An 18,457-nucleotide genomic window follows, 5' to 3' on the forward strand; every position below is an offset into this window, starting at 1 on the left:
ACGTAGGATATTCATCCAACCGCCTGAAATGGTAGACTGACCCAAGTCAGGCAACTTGCATAACAAATATATGTTTTTACACAGCAAAAGATCCATAAAAACAACAACATAAAGAAAAACTATCACTGCTCGCGGAAAGAGACGGCCTCGTCGTCTTTGGCTGCCGGCGCGAACCAGCCGTCGCTGCCGACGTGTGTCTCCACACCGTGGTTGTCCTCGGCCTCCAGCTATTCGTTCAAGCAGAGCGTGCGGGCGCTCTGCACGGACGAGAGCACAGCCCGGTTCAAGTCAAGGACGTCCGGTTTCGCCTGCAGGAGGGCCTCGATGGCAGCGGCATCCGCGCGCTCCGCGTCGAGTCGAGCCTCCGCCGCCCGCTTCAAGTCCAGGACGTCCGGTTCCGCCTGCAGGAGGGCCTCGATGGCAGCGGCATCCGCGCGCTCTGCCTCAAGTTGAGCCTCCGCTGCCCGGTTCACATCCACGACATCCGGTTCCGCCTGCAGGAGAGCCTCGATGGCAGCGGCATGCGCGTGCTCCGCGTCGAGTTGAGCCTCTGCCTCCCGGTCCTCCTTTAGTATCGCCCTGTTGAACCGCTGGTCCGCCTGCACCATGGGGGACTTGGACGCGGGCATGAAGTCAACGTCCATCGTCTCATACCCATCGGGGGCCTTCTGCGCCGCGACCTCCGCCATGAACATTGGATCGGCTTCCTCCTCCTCGTAGCTTGGCTCCAGAGACCTTGGGGATTGGCCCGCCGCAAAGCGAGCTTGGGAACGGAGGTCTGTGGCGCCGACCACCACCGCGATTTCTGCGCGGCGCTCCGGTGTCAGCATCTTGTAGTAAGTGATCTTGTGGCGCATCATGGCTTTCCGGCGAACTAGGGGACGCTTGATGCGGGCTAGGGGATCGAAAGGTAGGGGATGGGCTGGAGCTTTGGTGTGGTTTTAGGGCAGTGGCTGGCGTAGGCCGAGCAGCGAAGGTTCTGGTGTGAATAGTGGTTCCGGTGACGACCGTCAATTGGTTTTGACTGTACATCGCTCTTGTCGCGTTCGCGTTGCAGCCCGGCACGCTGGACCCTCCACGTCGCTCACCGAATGGAACGCGCTTCGTCTTGCGTTTTCGCTCGCTTGTGGGACCGCAGTTGAGAGCAAACCGACGTCCCTCCCCCTCCCCCGCCCGCGTCATTTATTATACCACCACTCCCTCTGTTTTATGCGGAGTAAATAAAAACAGAGGGAGTATACTACGGATGAGGATCCCCTGACGTGGCCGAACCCATTGAGTAACTGACATGCGGGGCCTAGCAAGCATGGGGTCCGCCAGTAAGTGACCGAAAGGGAGGGTAAGGCAGGGATACCTACGTCAGAGGATCCACTTCCACTATACTACTTTGACCAAATGTTAGAGTAATAATATATGACATGCAACTTACACAAGTGTTAGAGTAATAATATATGACATGCAACTTACACAAAGCATACAGGGTCTAATGCGTTTTTCTAGGCTAACTTTGACCAAATGTTAGAGTAATAATATATGACATGCAACTTACACAAAGCATACGGTCAAATTCGTATGTGAAAGAAGTTTCCAATGATATAATTTTCACATTATACATCTCATGTACTATTAATCTTGTCAATAGTCAAATTGGAAACCATCTCGAGTACAAATCTAGGAGTACGTACGAATCTAACAATATTGATTGGGCGTTGTTGAATGTTGATACCTTTTTGATCAAAGTAGAGATACTTTGACTACACATAAAACTTATATGTAAACTAGAAAGGATAGGGGGAGTATATTGTATGTTCAAAAACGAAACGAACGTTGAATACCCTTTATATATGATTTGCGGATGCTATGATCACCGGTTCAAAATTTTGAATCCGCCTTAGGTATCACGTGCCCCCACTCGTTCCCTCTCGATTTCATCTCGGGGTCCGGAGATCTATTGAAAGAGGACTAGGGTGGGTACATGCGAATGATACTCGGTGGAATGTTCAAATGAGGCATGCGGGAGGATGGACTCGACTGGAGGGCGACAGGATCGATGGAGAAGAGGGTTGGAGAGGAATGAGAAATAAGCAAACGCCACATGATTATACTTGAATGGCTCAAATAAACAATAAGTTGTCTCGCTTGGCCTACATAGTGAAAGGCCTAATGCGCAATGCGGAGCACTGACGCTCGAATATGGCCGGGAAAACAGGGAAACCGACATGTGGGGCACACCCGTCGGGACGATGTAGCGCAGACTAGTCCAATGGAGGAGCTGGCCCACGACCTCCTCGCCACCGACAACCGTTCATGTGGGTCGTTGGGGCCAACAACGGGGCGCAGCTCCAGCACCGCCTCTAGACACGGCGACCGCGGTGAGCGACACGCTCATATCATCGCTAGACACGGTCGGTTTCCGTCTGCCAAGGGTGGCGTTAGTGCTGTGGCACGACCAACGGTATGTTTGGTTTGTGCCCAAGGTTGCCCCATCAAAGCATTGGGTAGCCAAAATTTTGGTTGAGGTATTGGTTGCCCATGATTTGGCCGACATTGGCAAGAAAAATGAACTAGAGGTGGCTAGAGTTCATTGGCATGCCAAAGAAATGGCAACCATCCAAACAAAGACCAATCTTTGGGTCATGACCAAAATTTTGGTTGAGGTATTGGTTGCCCATGATTTGGCCGACATTGGCAAGAAAAATGAACTAGAGTTGGCTAGAGTTCATTGGCATGCCAAAAAATGGCAACCATCCAAACAAAGACCAATCTTTGGGTCATGACCAAAATTTTGGTAAGGTGCACTTTGGCCACAATCCAAACACACCCCAACACCCGGCTCGTCGAGGATGCACGGGACGCCGCGACGCGACCGCGGAGTGGTGTAGCACGGCCAACTGCATCCTCTGGACCTGAGACCATGTCGGGTCGTCTTGCTTTTTCAATGACATGCGGGGATCGCATGTGAGCAAAGGGCATCTCCAACGTTGCCACGACCGCAGCTGACTACCCTGGCACACCAAAACCCTCGTCCCTCGCGCCGTCGCGTGGTGCGTTCCCAGCCGGCGCCAGCTGCCCGCATTCATGCCGTCCGTTCGTATGTCGTCGTTAAGAGGCTCGGTGCCCGAGGAACCAACTCCGGCGATTTAATGAGTAAGATGGCGTGACACCAAATGAACTCTAGCATCAAGGTGGCGTGTCATGCAAGAAAATGGAGATATGCAGTGCGTAAGTGAGTCCTGCACTTCGATGGCACCTAGTACTATGCAATATATTTTCTCCTCGATGGCATGTGAATAGTGCACGTACTCAATGACAGAGCACGGGATGGTAGCCATGGACATGGTCGGCCCTTTTTGAAGAGAGTACTAATAAATAACTTTGATGTGTCCCGTCAACTCGCAGAACGACAAGAAGCTTGCTTACTACACCTTCTCCCTCGCCAACGCGTGCACGGTGGCTCGCAGCACGAGGAGAAACTTTTGCTTACAAGCGATGGACGTGCAGCAGTTCATTTGGTGTCAGATTGCCAAAAGTATTACTGTAGTACCATAATTATTGTTCGACTTCTGGAAGAGGAGAAGAGCCAAGCGCAAGGTCACCTACTAACCTAGTACAGTACTACTATAGCCAAAGCTGGTCCACCTTTTTAGAGCATGGTTAATTAATATATGCGGCTCTTGCAGCGGCACATCATTTAGAGCAAGTACTCTCTTCGTAGGAACAAAGGAAGTGAAACAAAAGTTGGAGTGGATGCTAGATTGCCAATTAAAACATGATTACATAGGAAAAAATCCTATAGCATTCTATCCTATGAATCAAACGACCAATGTAGGAAAATTATGAGGGGGGTCTCTCCAACAATGTTCCTTGGCTCGCACCTAGCATCACGGTGGTCGAACTTGGAGTCATTCATCTGGTACATGTGGCATCTCAGATCTGGACACAAGGTGACGCGACCTCTCACTTCCTCCGCCATTTGAAGCGGCACGCCGGTGGAGGGCTAGGATACTCCAATATTAGGTTGGCTCTATGTGATGTGGCAACTTCATATACTAACCGGATGCTGGCTATACTACTAGGGTACTCACACTCCAAGAAGTGACTCGAAAACCATTCATAAATTGAGTCTATGACATGCATTCGCAACTGAAATGTACCATTCATTAAATACAACAAGTCATCAACACACAACGACAACGAGGATACATGTTGGATTATAGATTATTTCCTACAAAACGGAGATATGCAATGGAGATTATTTCCAACGACGCGGGAAATCTAGCATCAAGGTGGTGTCTCATGCAAGAAAATGGAGATATGCAGTGCGTAAGTGAGTCGTGCACTTCGATGGCACCTAGTACTATGCAATATTTGTTTCTCCTCGATGGCACGTGAATAGTGCACGTACTCAATGACAGAGCGTGGGATGGTAGCCATGGACATGGTCGGCCCTTTTCGAAGAGAGTACTAATAAATAACTTTGATGTGTCCCGTCAACTCGCAGAACGACGAGAAGCTTGCTTACTACTCCTTCTCCCTCGCCAACGCGTGCGCGGTGGCTCGCAGCACGAGGAGAAACTTTTGCTTACAAGCTGTGGACGTGCAGCAGTTCATTTGGTGTCAGATTGCCAGAAGTACTACTGTAGTACCATCATTATTGTTCGACTTCCGGAAGAGGAGAAGAGCCAAGCGCAAGGTCACCTACTAACCTAGTACAGTACTACTATAGCCAAAGCTGGTCCACCTTTTTATAGGATGGTTAATAAATATATGCGGCTCTTGCAGCGGCACATCATTTGGAGCAAGTACTCTCTTCGTGGGAACAAAGGAAGTGAAACAAAAGTTGGAGTGGATGCTAGATTGCCAATTAAAACATGATTACATAGAAAAAAATCCTATAGCATTCTATCCTATGAAGCAAACGACCAATGTAGGAAAATTATGAGGGGGGTCTCTCCAACAGTGTTCTTGGGCTCGCACCTAGCATCACGGTGGTCGAACTTGGAGTCATTCATCTGGTACACGTGGCATCTCAGATCTGGACACAAGGTGACGCGACCTCCCACTTCCTCCGCCATTTGAAGCGGCGCGCCGGTGGAGGACTAGCATACTCCAATATTAGGTTGGGTCTATGTGATGTGGCAACTTCATATACTAACCGGATGCTGGCTATACTACTACGGTACTCACACTCCAAGAAGTGACTCGAAAACCATTCATAAATTGAGTCTATGACATGCATTTGCAACTGAAATGTACCATTCATTAAATACAAGTCATCAACACACAACGACAACGAGGATACATGTTGGATTATAGATTATTTTCAACAAAACATTCTAGCAAATACTAAAGTTTTCATCACACAACAAATAACAAGCAATGAAATGAACTTCAACTCAACCAATCCTCAGCGTTGGAAATGCTTGCTTTGAACCATAGGTGCTCTGGGAAGGGCCAGCTATTGTCAATATCGAGAGCAACGCAGGACTAATCATCCAGGCTGAAGCGGCATATATCAGGACCAGGGTAGGGAACCACCGAAATGTCTGAGGTATAGATACAGTTGCTTCTCATAAATGGTAGTAACGTTGTGACAACAGCAGCTGGATCGCCTTTCACCATCATTGGATAGTTTGGTCCAAGGAAGAGCGAGTTTGCTCCAAGACTATCAATACTGAACCAGGGAGAAGGTGTTGGCGCTAGCACACTAGTATCTGTGCTGAATACCATTCAACGGGTGTTGGAATAGGTCAGGAGAGGGCGACCATGGGAGACAACACCTTCTTCCTCAGTAGTAACAGTCTGAGTGCACTGTATACAGAAAAGAAGAGGTGATCCATCGGAATTAGTTGCCAGGCGCCACTGAGTATATAAGTTCCGCTCCTCCTCATGCTCGTGATCATCACCATCGTCATCTCCCCCTTGCTTATAAATTTTTTCAAGTATAGGTGGTGGAATGTTCACAGGACCTTGGAAACACAAGAAGAAGGTTAATTAGTAAAGGGAAACTTGCTAACCCGCATGCATGTGGATGAAACAATTATAATTACGGTGGAAGACAAACGTACTGAAACTACGAGGATCCCATGCAAAAACAGTGCCACGAGTGGTGGCAGCAAACACAAGATCCTCGTATTCAATTGCATCACAGTACACATCCGTGTATAGAAACTGATTTTTGAGCAATATCCATCCAGTCGAACCACGAAGGACGGCAACAAGCTTGTCGAAGATAGCAACAACTTGATAGTTCTTGTAATTCCAAGAGCGGTTGGGAACTCGAAAAATTGCTATCTTCAGTAGACGACAGTCACCATGATCGTATTTGAACGTACGTAGATCATCTGTGTGCTCAACCTCAGGGCAGTCGGAGATTTTTGGAAGTGGAATCCACTGACGAGTGTACACATTCACAAGTTCCCACTCGCAATTTTACCCAATATAAACAACCCAATCTCCATTTGCGCCAGCCCAGGACTTACCCTTAAGCGATGGCATCTTGACATCACACGTATCATTATCAAGCGGCATCAACTTGCACAAGGCGAGGCCTCCGTCGTCCGCGCCCATGCGAACAGGCTTATAGCAAAGAAGATAAGGGAGATCAAACCGCTCCTGGACCCTTGGGTTCCTTGTAATGATGTTATTAGTTGAGTCGAGAATGGTCTTGAACGAACCTGCCATGCTAGTCGAGGTGATGACGTCGCACCGATCAATGAGTTCCCCCACCATGTCATCTTTCAGATCGGGGCAAGAATAACGGGGTCGTTTCCGGCTTGTTCCCTCCATGGAGAAGACGATCGAACAATGGCAGAAGGAAGGGTGAAGGAAAATGGAGGAGGGAGGAAGAGCGTGCGACAGCAGTTCCAAATCAAGAAGGAAAGGCGAAGAGTCGGTGGACGGTTGCCAGTTTGCCACGGTACACGAAGAGGCGCCCCGGCCTACACGTCCTTTTGGAAATTGTACAAAAGGACTCGTCGTCGTCTCACTGACATGTTGGAACGGGACCACATGTCAATGAAACATCATGTGTAATTTCTCGTGCAAAATGCGATCTGGCCGCGTTGGCCCGAGGTGCCGCATTATTTCTCGACTTTATTTTTTAATGGCGTGCCATTCAGTTTTGAAGCACGACTAACTGGTACTGTTTGCAGAGAAAATATAAACTACTCTACCACTACTCCACCTCTAGTACTAGTAGTATAAAAAAGATATATAGGCTGGAGCTTCAGAGCTTTCTTGCTAAGGGCTGCCCACTTGCTTCTCACACTATCACCCTCTCTCCAGATCTAAAAAAGACGGCCTCTCTCTCCCTCCTCGCCGGTGGTCACTGATCCGCCGCATCCCAGGAGCACTTCTGGCCTTCGCGCGTTGGTCAGTGCGAGGGTCCACCTCATAGCTATGTTTGCATGCCATTCGGCTTGCCGACCGCGGCTGTTACCTTCCAGCGTCGCCTACGGAGCGTTCTGGCGGCTCAGGAGGCCAGGCATCAGGCGGTCCAGGCGGAGATGGCGATGGTTCCTCGCGAGCCCTCGGGACCTCCAGAGCCTCCCGAGGTTCAGGACCCAGGCGGCTCGTGAGGAGCAACTCCTCTAGCGTGCATCTTCAACTGCTTCAACATCCCTCCAGCAACGGTGCTAGGTGACATTTTCCGGTTCATTCAGTTGGGGCGCCCCCTCGGGATGCATTATCCCCAGGTCGCATGGGCCTGTCCCTGCGACGTGTATCCTTTGCATCTTTAATTTACTCTGTTGGGGGCGCCCCTCAGGTTGCATCATCCACAGGCCGCATGGGTCCGTCCCTGCGGCATGTATCGTTCTTGCATTTACCTGAACTAGTGTTACCTCCTTCTCCAAGATGATTTATGATTATCGCCTACTTGCCTATTGCCCTTCGCGGCCTCCCGCGTTGCTGACCGGCCTCCGCTCATCCCGCAACGGGGGCTACACATGCTGGCACGGCGCTTGTGCTCGGGTCCGCCCCTGCAATGCTGACAAACCTGAGAGGTCGAGCTCTGGCTCGCGGCCCGCCCCGCGCACGTCACCTCACCAGACCCTCAGTGCCTTCATCTTCTTGCGAAAAGATCAGCAGCAGGGCAGCAAACGCGATTAAGCTATATTCTCCTCTCGAACTAACCCGCAGGCATCTCCGGAGCTTAGCTACGGGTGGCCCCGTCGGCTGCCCCCTTTTCACGCGATTCGCTTGCGCGTTAAATGGGGGATCCTGAGCATCGCGCCTCAGGAACTCCTACTGACTCTCCAGCCCTCACCGCCTGGCCTTGACCACAGCATCACGACCTGGCATACCAGCGGCGGCTGAGCCTCGCTCGAGGGTTGGGACCCGAGGACGCAGAGCATTTAGATGAGCGAGGAAGGGGGAAGCCAGCGCGAGCCTTACCTAGTAACACCGCCGCTAAAGCGCAAACCGGGCGCTGCACAGGGAATCAGCTCGGGCTCGATAAGATAAGTCACATATTCATGTTAGCGCGACGCTGCAGTGTGGAATTTTCGGCTCTCGCAGCCTTGCTCCGGCATTGCCGCCTTCCTTTTCTACCTTCGGGAAGCTGCTTACATGCCAAAGGGGACCTCTTGAGCATCGCGCCTCGGGAGCTCTTACCGGACCTTGGGCCACTCACCTCCTGGCCTTGACCACGGCATCGCAACCTGGCATACCAGCAACGGCTGAAGTTTGCCTGGGGACTGGGACCTGCCGGCGTAGAGCGCTAAGCTACTACAAGGATGAAAAGGGGGGACAATGCCGAAGCAAGATACGCAACCACAACCTTATAGTAGGAATAATAAGCACTGGATCAAAAGCATTACAGGTTCTTTACACACCCCACGGGGTTCGTCCGATTCCTCGCATTGAACAAAAGAAGAAAAACTTCAAGAAGCCCTGACTACGGACGTCGCCGCCGACGCCATCATCAACAGTGGGCCACGAGGGGCCGACGCCAACCCCATCCAGGTCATCGACGATGACGGGCGGATGCCGCTGTCGCGCTCCGGGCACGGCAAGAGCTCGGTGGCACGTAGCTGTCGTCGCTCGTCTCCGGAGACTCGCTAGGCTCGGGAGAGTCGCTGGACTCCCAGGAGTCGTCGCCACTGCTTGAGGAGCTACCGGCAGGACCGGGGGCAGGCTCGACGCCGGCTTCCGTGCCATTCCGACGGCTTCCTCCAGGGCAGCACTCCAGGCAGCGGCCTTCCGCATCGAAGACCTTGAAGAACAACGTGGAAGTGCCATCGTACTCAAAGTGGATCGCGAGGGCTCCCTCCGCGCGGCAGGCGCGGGCGACCTCGCCCCATCCACGGGTCATGAAGATCTTGCCCGGGGAGACGACCTCAACCTCCGCCCCCGTGGCCAGAGTGGAGCACCCGGCATGCTGCAACCACAGCTCGAGCGGCCCTATCGGCGGCATCTCTTTGGCAAAGAACCGCGGGAGCTGGATCCACGTGTGTGGTGGCATCGCCGCCCACACCACGAACTCACACGAGGAGCCCTTGGCGTGGGTTCGTGGGCCGAAGGCTCGTGCAACATCACTTTCTGGCCCCCACGGCCGTGGCTTGCGCGGCGCGGGGCGCTCCCTCCTTCTTCGGAGCCCTGCGCTTTGGGCGTACAGAGGGAGCGGGTAGCCAGGCAGAGGCTGCTCGTACCAAGGTCGTGTCACCTCCAGCCTCACGCCAACGTCGCGGGGACAGCTGAACCTCTTCTTCGGTGGGAGTGGCCCCTGCTCCTCGCGAGGGGTTTTCCCTTTCTCCGCGGCGGAGAACCTCCTAATCGGCGCCATGAGTGTCACAGCAAGACGGCGAGGCGAGGAAGAAGAAGAAGGAGCAGGCGGCGAGAACAAGGAGATGAGCAGAGGGGGCTCTGGCCTCTCTTCATTTATAGCCAGAAGGAGGCCAACCGCCGGCCTCCACGATCGCACATAATGATGGTTTTTCTCTGCATGCAGCAGAGTCTAGTCAAGTCGAACGGTTGTCAAGGCAGCGTGGGGAAGCGGAGGCGCCCACGTCCCACCAATCGCCACGCGTCAACTGAGGCCGCAGGCGGTTGGGGCCCGCGGCGCTCCGCACTTGCCCTTTGGCTTCGCCTCGAAGCCATGTTCGAGCGCGCCTTGGGCCCGGGGGCTACTGTCGGCGTCCTGGGAACGGGGGTGCCCAGACTTGCCTGCCTACGGCCCGTGGCGTGGCTCCATCATCGGCCCAGTATGGCCCAGCTTCTGCAGCGACAACTCAAGTCCCTCGCGAGGCGGACAACACCAAGACCTCCATGGGGGCAGCCTCACTTGGCCGGCTCCCGAGGAGCGGAGATATCAAGGCAAGCTGCACCTCGCGAAGTTCACATGACGTGAGCCATGACGACCAAGGCCAGGCGGGCGCTAGCTGGCGCAGTGTACCAGTTTCCTCTTTGGTGCTAAGGAGGCAAGTGCAGGCGCGGGGTCCCGAGGCATCAAGCAAAGGTTTCCATATCAGTGCAACGAGACGAAGACCGCCAGGACGGCAGGACGAAGGTCATTGCGGAGCCCACTGTAGCGTCACTACCAGAGCCTTTTGCAGGCGAAGACTACTTTTGTCAGGATAGCTTGTACTAGTTGTCTCCCTTCACATTTGGCCGTTGTGGGATCCCTTCCCGCCTACATTTGGGAAGAGGACCAAGGCCACTATAAATAGGACTTAGCCACCACCATAGAGGGGCAGCTGGAAGGGGAGCCATTCCACCCTGAGCACCTCACCAGCTCATCGAGCCCAAGAACACCTCACCTCCTGAGGCTGTTCCACCACTGTATTAGTTCATCCTCAGCCCCTCGAGGAAATCCACCACAAAGCTGGAGTAGGGTATTACACCGCAAGGTGGCCCGAACTAGGATAAATCCCTATGTCTCTTGTTCTTTGGGTTCGTCGAGCTAGGCCGTGGGATCGATGAGCGGGCAGACTGGGGAGAGAGTGTTCTTCGTGTGCACCCCAGAGTTCGAACCTCTCAAGGGTCTGTGGAACCCTGAATCCGACGGGTTGGATTGAAATATCTTGGTCTCAACACATGAGTAGGTGGTTCTCTCTCAAAAAATGAATGTTAGAAGTGTAGGAACATTCTGATTGCTCTCTCCCTGAATGGAGGAAGGGTGGAGGGGTATATATAGCCTTCACACAAAATCTAACTGTTACACACAATCGACCAAACTCGGTGGGACCGAATAGTGAAACTCGGTCAGACCGATTCAGTTCAAAATGTGAACGTTAGGCTTTTCAGTGGGACCGACATGATCAACTCGGTGGGACCGATGTGCTAGGGTTAGGGCATAACTTGATCTCGGTGAGACCGATTTCAGTAATAGGCAAATAGAGAGTTGGTCAGGCAAACTCGGTGGGACCAATCGCTCATTTCGGTGAGACCGAAACGTTACGAAGAGGAAGCAGAGAGTTTGCATTGCAAACTCGGTGGGACCGATCGCTCATTTCGGTTAGACCGAAACGTTACGAAGGGAAACAGAGAGTTTGCAATCCCATCTCGATGAGACCAAGATCCCTATCGGTGAGACCGAACTGATTGGGTTTCTGGCTAAGGCTATGTCAAATGAACTCGGTGGCGCCAGATAGATCAAATCGGTGGGGCCGAGTTTGACTTTAGATTTAGGACATATGTGGAATTGATAAAGTGGTTGAGGGCTTTTGGAGCATATCACTAAGCATTTTGAGCAAGTAAACCATTAAGCAACACCTCATCCCCTTTTAATAGTATTGGCTTTTTCTATGGACTCAATGTGATCTTGGATCACTAAAAGGAAAATGTAGAGTCATGAGCTTTTGCCAATATGTGTCCTTAGCATTTTGAGGGGTCCACATCTCTAGTCCATGCCATGCCAATCATTGAACTTTCTGAAATAATCATCTTGAAAGAGTATTAGTTCAATGAGCTATATGTTGTTAAGCATTACCAAAACCACCCAGGGATTAGTGGCACTTTCACTTTGGCAATTTCCACAATTTGGTACCATTGTTCCATCAGCTTGTCATCAAAATTCCTTCTGAAAGTAAGCATAAGGGTTTCTCCATCCCACACTTCTCTAATCATTTTAGTCTGTTAATTACAAACTGTGTAAACAGACCAAAATTGTACTGCTAGTGGGGAGGTGCCAAACTAGGTATCTTCCCAGAACCTGATTTGCTCTCCCATGCCCACCTTCCATCTATACCCAAATTTCAAGGCTTGGACGATGGATCTAATTCCTTTCCAAAACCTAGAAACATTCATGTTGTGGTTGGGAGCAAATAAATTGATTCTCCCTCTCAAATACTTCTGGTCCACTATCTCTTTCCAAGGTTTTCCCTCCCCCTCATAGTATCCTTTCACCCATGATCCTTGGAGGCGGAGGTTTACATCTTGGAGGTTTGGGATCCCCAGACCACCAAACTCTTTTTTCATGCAGACCATTTTTCAGTTGGCTAGGTGGAGCTTCCTGTGACCTTCAAAATCATTCCACAAACAGTTTGACATTTAGGAGTTGATCAGGTCAATGGCCCACTTAGGAAATTTGAAAAAGGATAATAGGTAGATGGGTATACTAGCTAGGCATGCTTGGATGAGGATCAGCCTGCCTTTGTAAGAGAGCAGCTTCCCCCCTCCATCCAGCAATTCTTTTCATAATCTTATCAATTAGAGGTTGGATGTCTTCTCTTCTCAGCTTGTCATAGTGAAGGGGAATCCCCAAATACTTAATGGGGAAAGAACCTCCAAAACCTAGTACCTCTATAAATTGTCCAAAAACATTCCCATCCATATTGATGGGGATGAGCCTCTGAAGAGGAGGTCAAGAAGGCTGTCTTTGAGTCTTATCTTGATGGTGCACCAGGCCCTAATGGTGTCCCCAAATACTTAAAGGGGAAAGAACAACCTTCCTGATCCAGCATTTTTTACCTTTTCATCATCAGAGAAAAAACATGGATTTAGATGAAACCCCTCCCCATTCTCTAATTTGAAAATATCTTTATAGAAACTACTAGCTATAACCCAGCATATATTGCTCCCGGTGAACTGCGAAAAGGAAAAAATGATGTAGTTGTAGCCGAGATGCCCGGAGGACGTAGCTACAGTTTTGCACGGCACAACATCAAGTGGTTTCCCATTGCTCTCTCCTCTTCCACTTTCACCGTGGCGCCAGGGTCCCGCACCCGCAACCCGGCCAAACTACTCCCTCCGTTCCCAAATATAAGTCTTTCTAGAGATTCCAACAAGTGACTACATACGGAGCAAAATGAGTGAATCTACACTTTAAAATATGTCTACATACATCATATGTTAGTTGTTCATGTGAAATGTCTTAAAATACTACATACGGAGTAGTAGGAACGGAGGGAGTACTTCTCTTCTTCTTCTTTTTTTTTTGAGAAAGCCCGGCCAAACTACTTTGACTTCCCAAGTCCCAACGTGGTGCGGCCTCTAGCCTCTAGGCCCGGCCCACGTACGCGGACGAGACCCGCGCAAAACTCGGTGGCCCGTGGGCCCGCTCCACGCCGCAGCTCAAGCGAGGCAAGCGCACACAACCGCTTTCCATTCCGTGCCGTCCGATCCTGCAGCTCCCCACCACGAACGACCACACGGCTCACGGGCATCGCGTGGTCGCCTGCCTGTCCTGGCTGTCCCCTCCTTCCTTATCGCGGCCGTTGCGCGCAGGGATCTGTAGACACGGACCACACAGTCAGAAGAGCCTAGAAACACGGTGGGCCACAAGACGCAGCGGCACAACGCGGTATGGACCGGGTCCACCGCGGCGCAGAGCGCGGAGCAAGGCATGCTGCTGGCCCAAGTTAATTACTCCCAATAATAACCATTAATCAACCATTATTACTATCCACATATAGAATTTCCAGCTACCTTGAACCTGATCCTTCCACTCGCGTACAGCTTTCAGTCCAGACGGGCCCCGCTGAATACTCCAGCAGGAAGAAAATATGCACTCTAGTTAACCTAACCCAGCACCGTTCGGCGGCGCATAGATCTCGGAAGCGAAACGCCAACCAGCAAAACGCACACGGCAGACGCACCGTGAGCGACTGACATGCGGGACCAGCACGCAGCGTGGACCCAGCGACCGCAGAGGGAGGCGTGCCGTTCTTCTCCTCCCATTTTAATTTCAGCGCAGCGCAGAGACGCGTCAAACTCGGGGAGCCGGATATTCAATACGGATGGGCCAGAGAGCACTCAGGGCAGGGGCAGGGGCGTAATATCCCCATCGGCCAAAGAAAGCAGCAGGGTCGCCCTAGAAACGGGAAGCATCCAAGGACGGCATCCACCCAAATCCGCTCGGATCTTCTCTCCTCCTCGAGCCGCTCACCGACAGGCAGCGCGCTCCACCCGCGCCTCACGCCACGGCGCGCCAGGCCATCACGGCTCGCGCCACCACCGGTCGCGTTACCCCACCCACCACTCGCGCTGCGCGGCGCAACTTGCCAAAAAAGAAAAGCGAAAGGCAGCAGCTGTACTCCGCCATCGCATCGCATCGCATCCTCACCCACCCACCCACCGCGGCCTCCTCCTTTTACTCTCAACGAAAAATCACGGGCCCCCGAGGCCAAAGCTAGCCACGGAAGGGGACCCACCTGGCAGAGGGACGCAGCTCGGGCCTCGTTGGTTGACCGGCAAGGAGCACACCACCGTGAACCAGAGACACAGCAGCGCAAGGCAATGCCTCAGTAGCCAAAAATTGCTAAATAACTCCAAAGCCCATTTGCTATAGGAGGGAGGAGCCATCGCTGCAACCACAGCCATTTCACCTATCTCAAAGCAGGTAGCGCCCGCGCAGAGCCGCCGGCAGGCAGAGCCAGCAGCCAGTCATCATCAGTAAGAAGCACACAGCACAGACAGACAGTTCAACCAGGGCAAAGTATTAAGATTTTCAAATGCAGGCAACGGCTACTAGGGGGCATTTCAAAGGGGGGCAGTTCCCGGGCTTTCTCTTGGAGGGAAACCTGACAATACTGGCAATGCAACAGGAATTTCGAAGGAAGGAGGGAAGCCACCTGGGGTGTTGTAACTACCATTTCAAATTATGGAGGGAAAACTCAGCAAGGGTGCAGGCAAAGAGGGAAGCTGGTTCACTGACTACAACTCCATTTTCCCTCCTAAAATCTGCTGTTTAAAAAGGAGGGTGAAGCCCTCCCCAAACCAAAGTCTTTACAAGAAAAACGGCTAAGGAAAACAGGGGGAAACCCACCATTTCTGTTTTGCTGCTGATGCTGCTGCTCCTGGTTACTTCTTTCTACCTGAGAAGGGGTGAGGAAGGGGATGATCCATGTACAATGGTCACTGGTGCTTGAACGGCCGGTCATCAGTATCATCATCCTCATCGTCGCTGCCGCTGCCTGATGGGTCATCATCCCTCTTCCGCTTGATACCCTGCGAGGACGACGGCTGGTCTTTGCCACCCTCGTCGTCATCATCATCGACCTCATCTCTGTCTTCATCGACATCATCCGGGTCAGCGATATCAAAGTCCCCTGGACTTCCAACAGCCATGGCTTGGGGCGTCACAATTGGTTGAACAAGATATTCTGTGTCTTCATCCTGAGCAAATGAAAAACCAACAGGCTTAAACAATGCTTAAGTTCATGACATGCTAAAGGTAACTAATCTTCTAGCAGACAAAATCAGTTAATTGGTAACTAAATCAACAGCATAACAAGAACAAAACAAATAAACAATGTGTTGAGATATAAATCTGAAGATAACAGCATAACATCACTTAGTAGTAAAAGAAACAAATTAGCATATAACCGATGCAAAAGAGTGCATGATTAATACAAATAAAATGACAGAAAATATGCCACCGAATAAACAATATAGTGGCCATTACCGAAGCTATTTTTCAAGGGAAAATTGTACAAGAAACAAATATGAGGAGGATTCCATCTTCCTAAAACATGCATCGGGTCATATATCTGTCTAAGCCCACAAATAAATACATGATGTACTAGAAGCACTAAAATGTCAAGAACTAAGCCAGATATGATGTACAGGTAGATGGATATGATATTAGGTCCTAGGAACATAGGGAACGACATGCATAACGATATATCCAAATCTTCGATTATTCCCAAATTGTAACAAATATATTAGAAGCACAAGCTAGACAGTAACTAATTTTAACATTCGAATATGTAAAGTTTTAGGTCAACAACATGAGGAACTAATCTACTTCCAAAAAGATGAAGAAATCAGAATCCCCAAGCTTCTAACTACAAGGTCTGTCATAATCATTTTGACACACTCCTGGTCATTTCGAGGGTACAGAGCTTTCACATCACATAATATGTTAACAAACATATTCAAGCAATATCTTGGGAGCATGATCGCCTTAAATCTCCATATGAGCAAATTTAGTTAAAATAACTTTTCCACAATATACTTTATACACAAGGTGTTCACCTAACCTACCACAAAAAGAAACGAGACTACGAGTGGGGATCTGACATATGATGGACTCTACTTTGGTAGTCCCAAAACTATGTGTTGCCCACATAATCAGCAAACTTAACAAGCACACATAACTAATGCATGAACTGGTAAATATAGTGACTGAAAAACTAGCCACAGTTGAAATATACCTGCAATATAGAAGGGTGGTCAATAGTTATCTTCCTAAACAATATGACTAGAACAATCGCCCACAAACTGAACATGCAGAAATTGCAATAAGGTAAAGCACTTCAAAGGCTAGCGGAAATTGTTATACCTCATCATCAGCATCGTCATCATCGTTGTCCTCCTCATAAACCCTACTATCCTCCAATCTTTCCTCGTCTTCCTCTCCAATCTCACCATTCTCATCCTCATCATCACCTTCACCTTGCTCATGTCCATCGATCTCTTCTCCAACGCCCCCCACCCCCATAGCAACCCTCCCACTACTCTCTGGCTCAGCCTCCTCACCATCACCATCATCCTCAACCTCCTCCTCATCATCATCATCCTCATCGATGCCATCCTCCTCATCATCACTACTGGGCACGTCAAGTACCTCGACAACAGTGTCATCTTCATCACCCTCCTCATCGATCTCCTCTCCCAAATCCTCCTCCTCCTCATACTCTTCGTCTGCATCGTCGTCGTCATCCTCCACGTCTTCATCATCCTCATCAGGGGCTACCCCAACCGCTGCAACCCTGAACCCGTTGGCCCTGTGGTGGTGCTCGGCTCCCCCATTGGGCACGACCTCGTCGGCCTCGCTCTCATCCTCATCCACATCGATCACCCCATTCACCTCCACCGGGCGCGGTGCGACGCTACCTCGCGAGTGCGAGGCGCCCCCGTTTGCCACCTCGCCGCTTCCAGGATCCTCGTCATCGTCGTCGTCATCATCATCTTCTTCCTCGCCATCACCTTCGCCGTCCCCGTCGTCGTCGTCGTCGTCCGACTCCGGGCGCTCGTTCTCGTCGGCGTCCATCTTGTCGAGGTACTTGAGAGTCCGGATCAACCCGAACACCCTGGATCTGTAGTCCTTGACCCGCGTGACGGGGCACTCGTAGAGGTCGAGCGAGACGAGGCGGAGGCGGGCGAGCGGCGCGAGGTCGTCCACATCTTGGATGCGATTGTTGCTGAGGTCGAGGTCGCGCAGCGACCCGAGCCCCGCCTCGACGAGGTGCTCGAGGCCGCCGGCGATGCGGTTGTCGGAGAGCGTCAGGCGCGTGAGGTTCCGCAGGCGGGGGAACCCCGCGAGCGACGCGACCCCGACGCCGGCGATCGAGAGGTGCTCCAGGCTCTGGTGGCGCTCCAGTATCTCCGGCGCCGGCAAGCGCCCGTGCATGCACTTGACGGCGCCGTCGAGGGTCAGGCTCCTCGCCGGCGACGAGCTCCCCTCGCCGGCGGTGTGGAGCGCCGCCTCCACCGCCCTCTCCCACGCCTCGTCCATCTCTCTATCTCTCCCCCCTCCCCTTCCCGAAATCAAATAAATAAAAAAATCGGGGGTGTTTTGGTTGGGGAGGCTATTTGAAATACAGTGATTTATACGTGGGAGGGGTGTTTACCTCGCCATTGGAGGAAGAAGGGGGCGGCTCACGCGTCGCGCTGTGGACTCGGCGCAGGGACGGCGGGCGGGGCTTATATGGGCGGCCAATGGGGGCGCTCGGATCGCGCGGCGCGGATCGCTGACGTGGCGCCATCCCAGGGGCGTGTGCTTCCTTTGAGAGGAGCGGGGGAGCGGAGAGGCGTGGTGGGCTTGGCTGATGCGGAGAGCATCTTTTTCTGGTTTTCAAAAATCGTTTTCTCTTAAGGGCGAGATATTATTGGTTAATTATGCACGCGGTGCCGTGTGACTACCTTTGGCTCTATGTGGGTAGGTCGCTGACAGGTTGGGAGTAGACGTGTGGGCCCGGGGTTGAAGTCTATGGGCGTTGTTCTGCTTTGGGTTAGCGGGTACAGGCCGTCTGATTGAGAGGTGGCGGTTGCGGGCCGTCGGATCGGCGGA

At 51.7% G+C, this 18,457-nt stretch overlaps 1 protein-coding gene across 2 annotated transcripts; it reads right to left on the bottom strand.

The window, feature by feature from the left end:
* Positions 1 to 13,238: 13,238 nt before the first annotated feature.
* Positions 13,239 to 18,059, bottom strand: LOC109786118 (acidic leucine-rich nuclear phosphoprotein 32-related protein 1). Of its 2 annotated transcripts, XR_002238258.4 has the most exons (3): positions 16,727 to 18,059; positions 15,209 to 15,558; positions 13,239 to 13,672 (listed from the first exon to the last, which is right to left on the bottom strand). XR_002238258.4 is itself a non-coding variant. In XM_020344694.4 (2 exons), exons 1-2 carry the CDS (start codon positions 17,900 to 17,902, stop codon positions 15,298 to 15,300), a joined length of 1,437 nt encoding a protein of 478 aa, XP_020200283.1. In that variant the 5' UTR covers positions 17,903 to 18,059; the 3' UTR covers positions 14,991 to 15,297. The 2 variants fall into 2 exon arrangements, 1 of the variants encoding a protein (XP_020200283.1); XM_020344694.4 differs by lacking the exon at positions 13,239 to 13,672 and having other exon boundaries at positions 14,991 to 15,558.
* Positions 18,060 to 18,457: the final 398 nt, after the last annotated feature.

This window comes from Aegilops tauschii, chromosome 2, assembly GCF_002575655.3.
Source record: "Aegilops tauschii subsp. strangulata cultivar AL8/78 chromosome 2, Aet v6.0, whole genome shotgun sequence".
Taxonomy (NCBI): Eukaryota; Viridiplantae; Streptophyta; class Magnoliopsida; order Poales; family Poaceae; genus Aegilops; species Aegilops tauschii.

Coding starts and splice junctions, on each gene's coding strand:
- LOC109786118 (XM_020344694.4), bottom strand. CDS start 17,902: ATGGACGAGGCGTGGGAGAGGGCGGTGGAGGCGGCGCTCCACACCGCC. Junction 15,559..16,726: donor ATGACGATGCTGATGATGAG/GTATAACAATTT, acceptor TCATTTGCTCAG/GATGAAGACACAGAATATCT.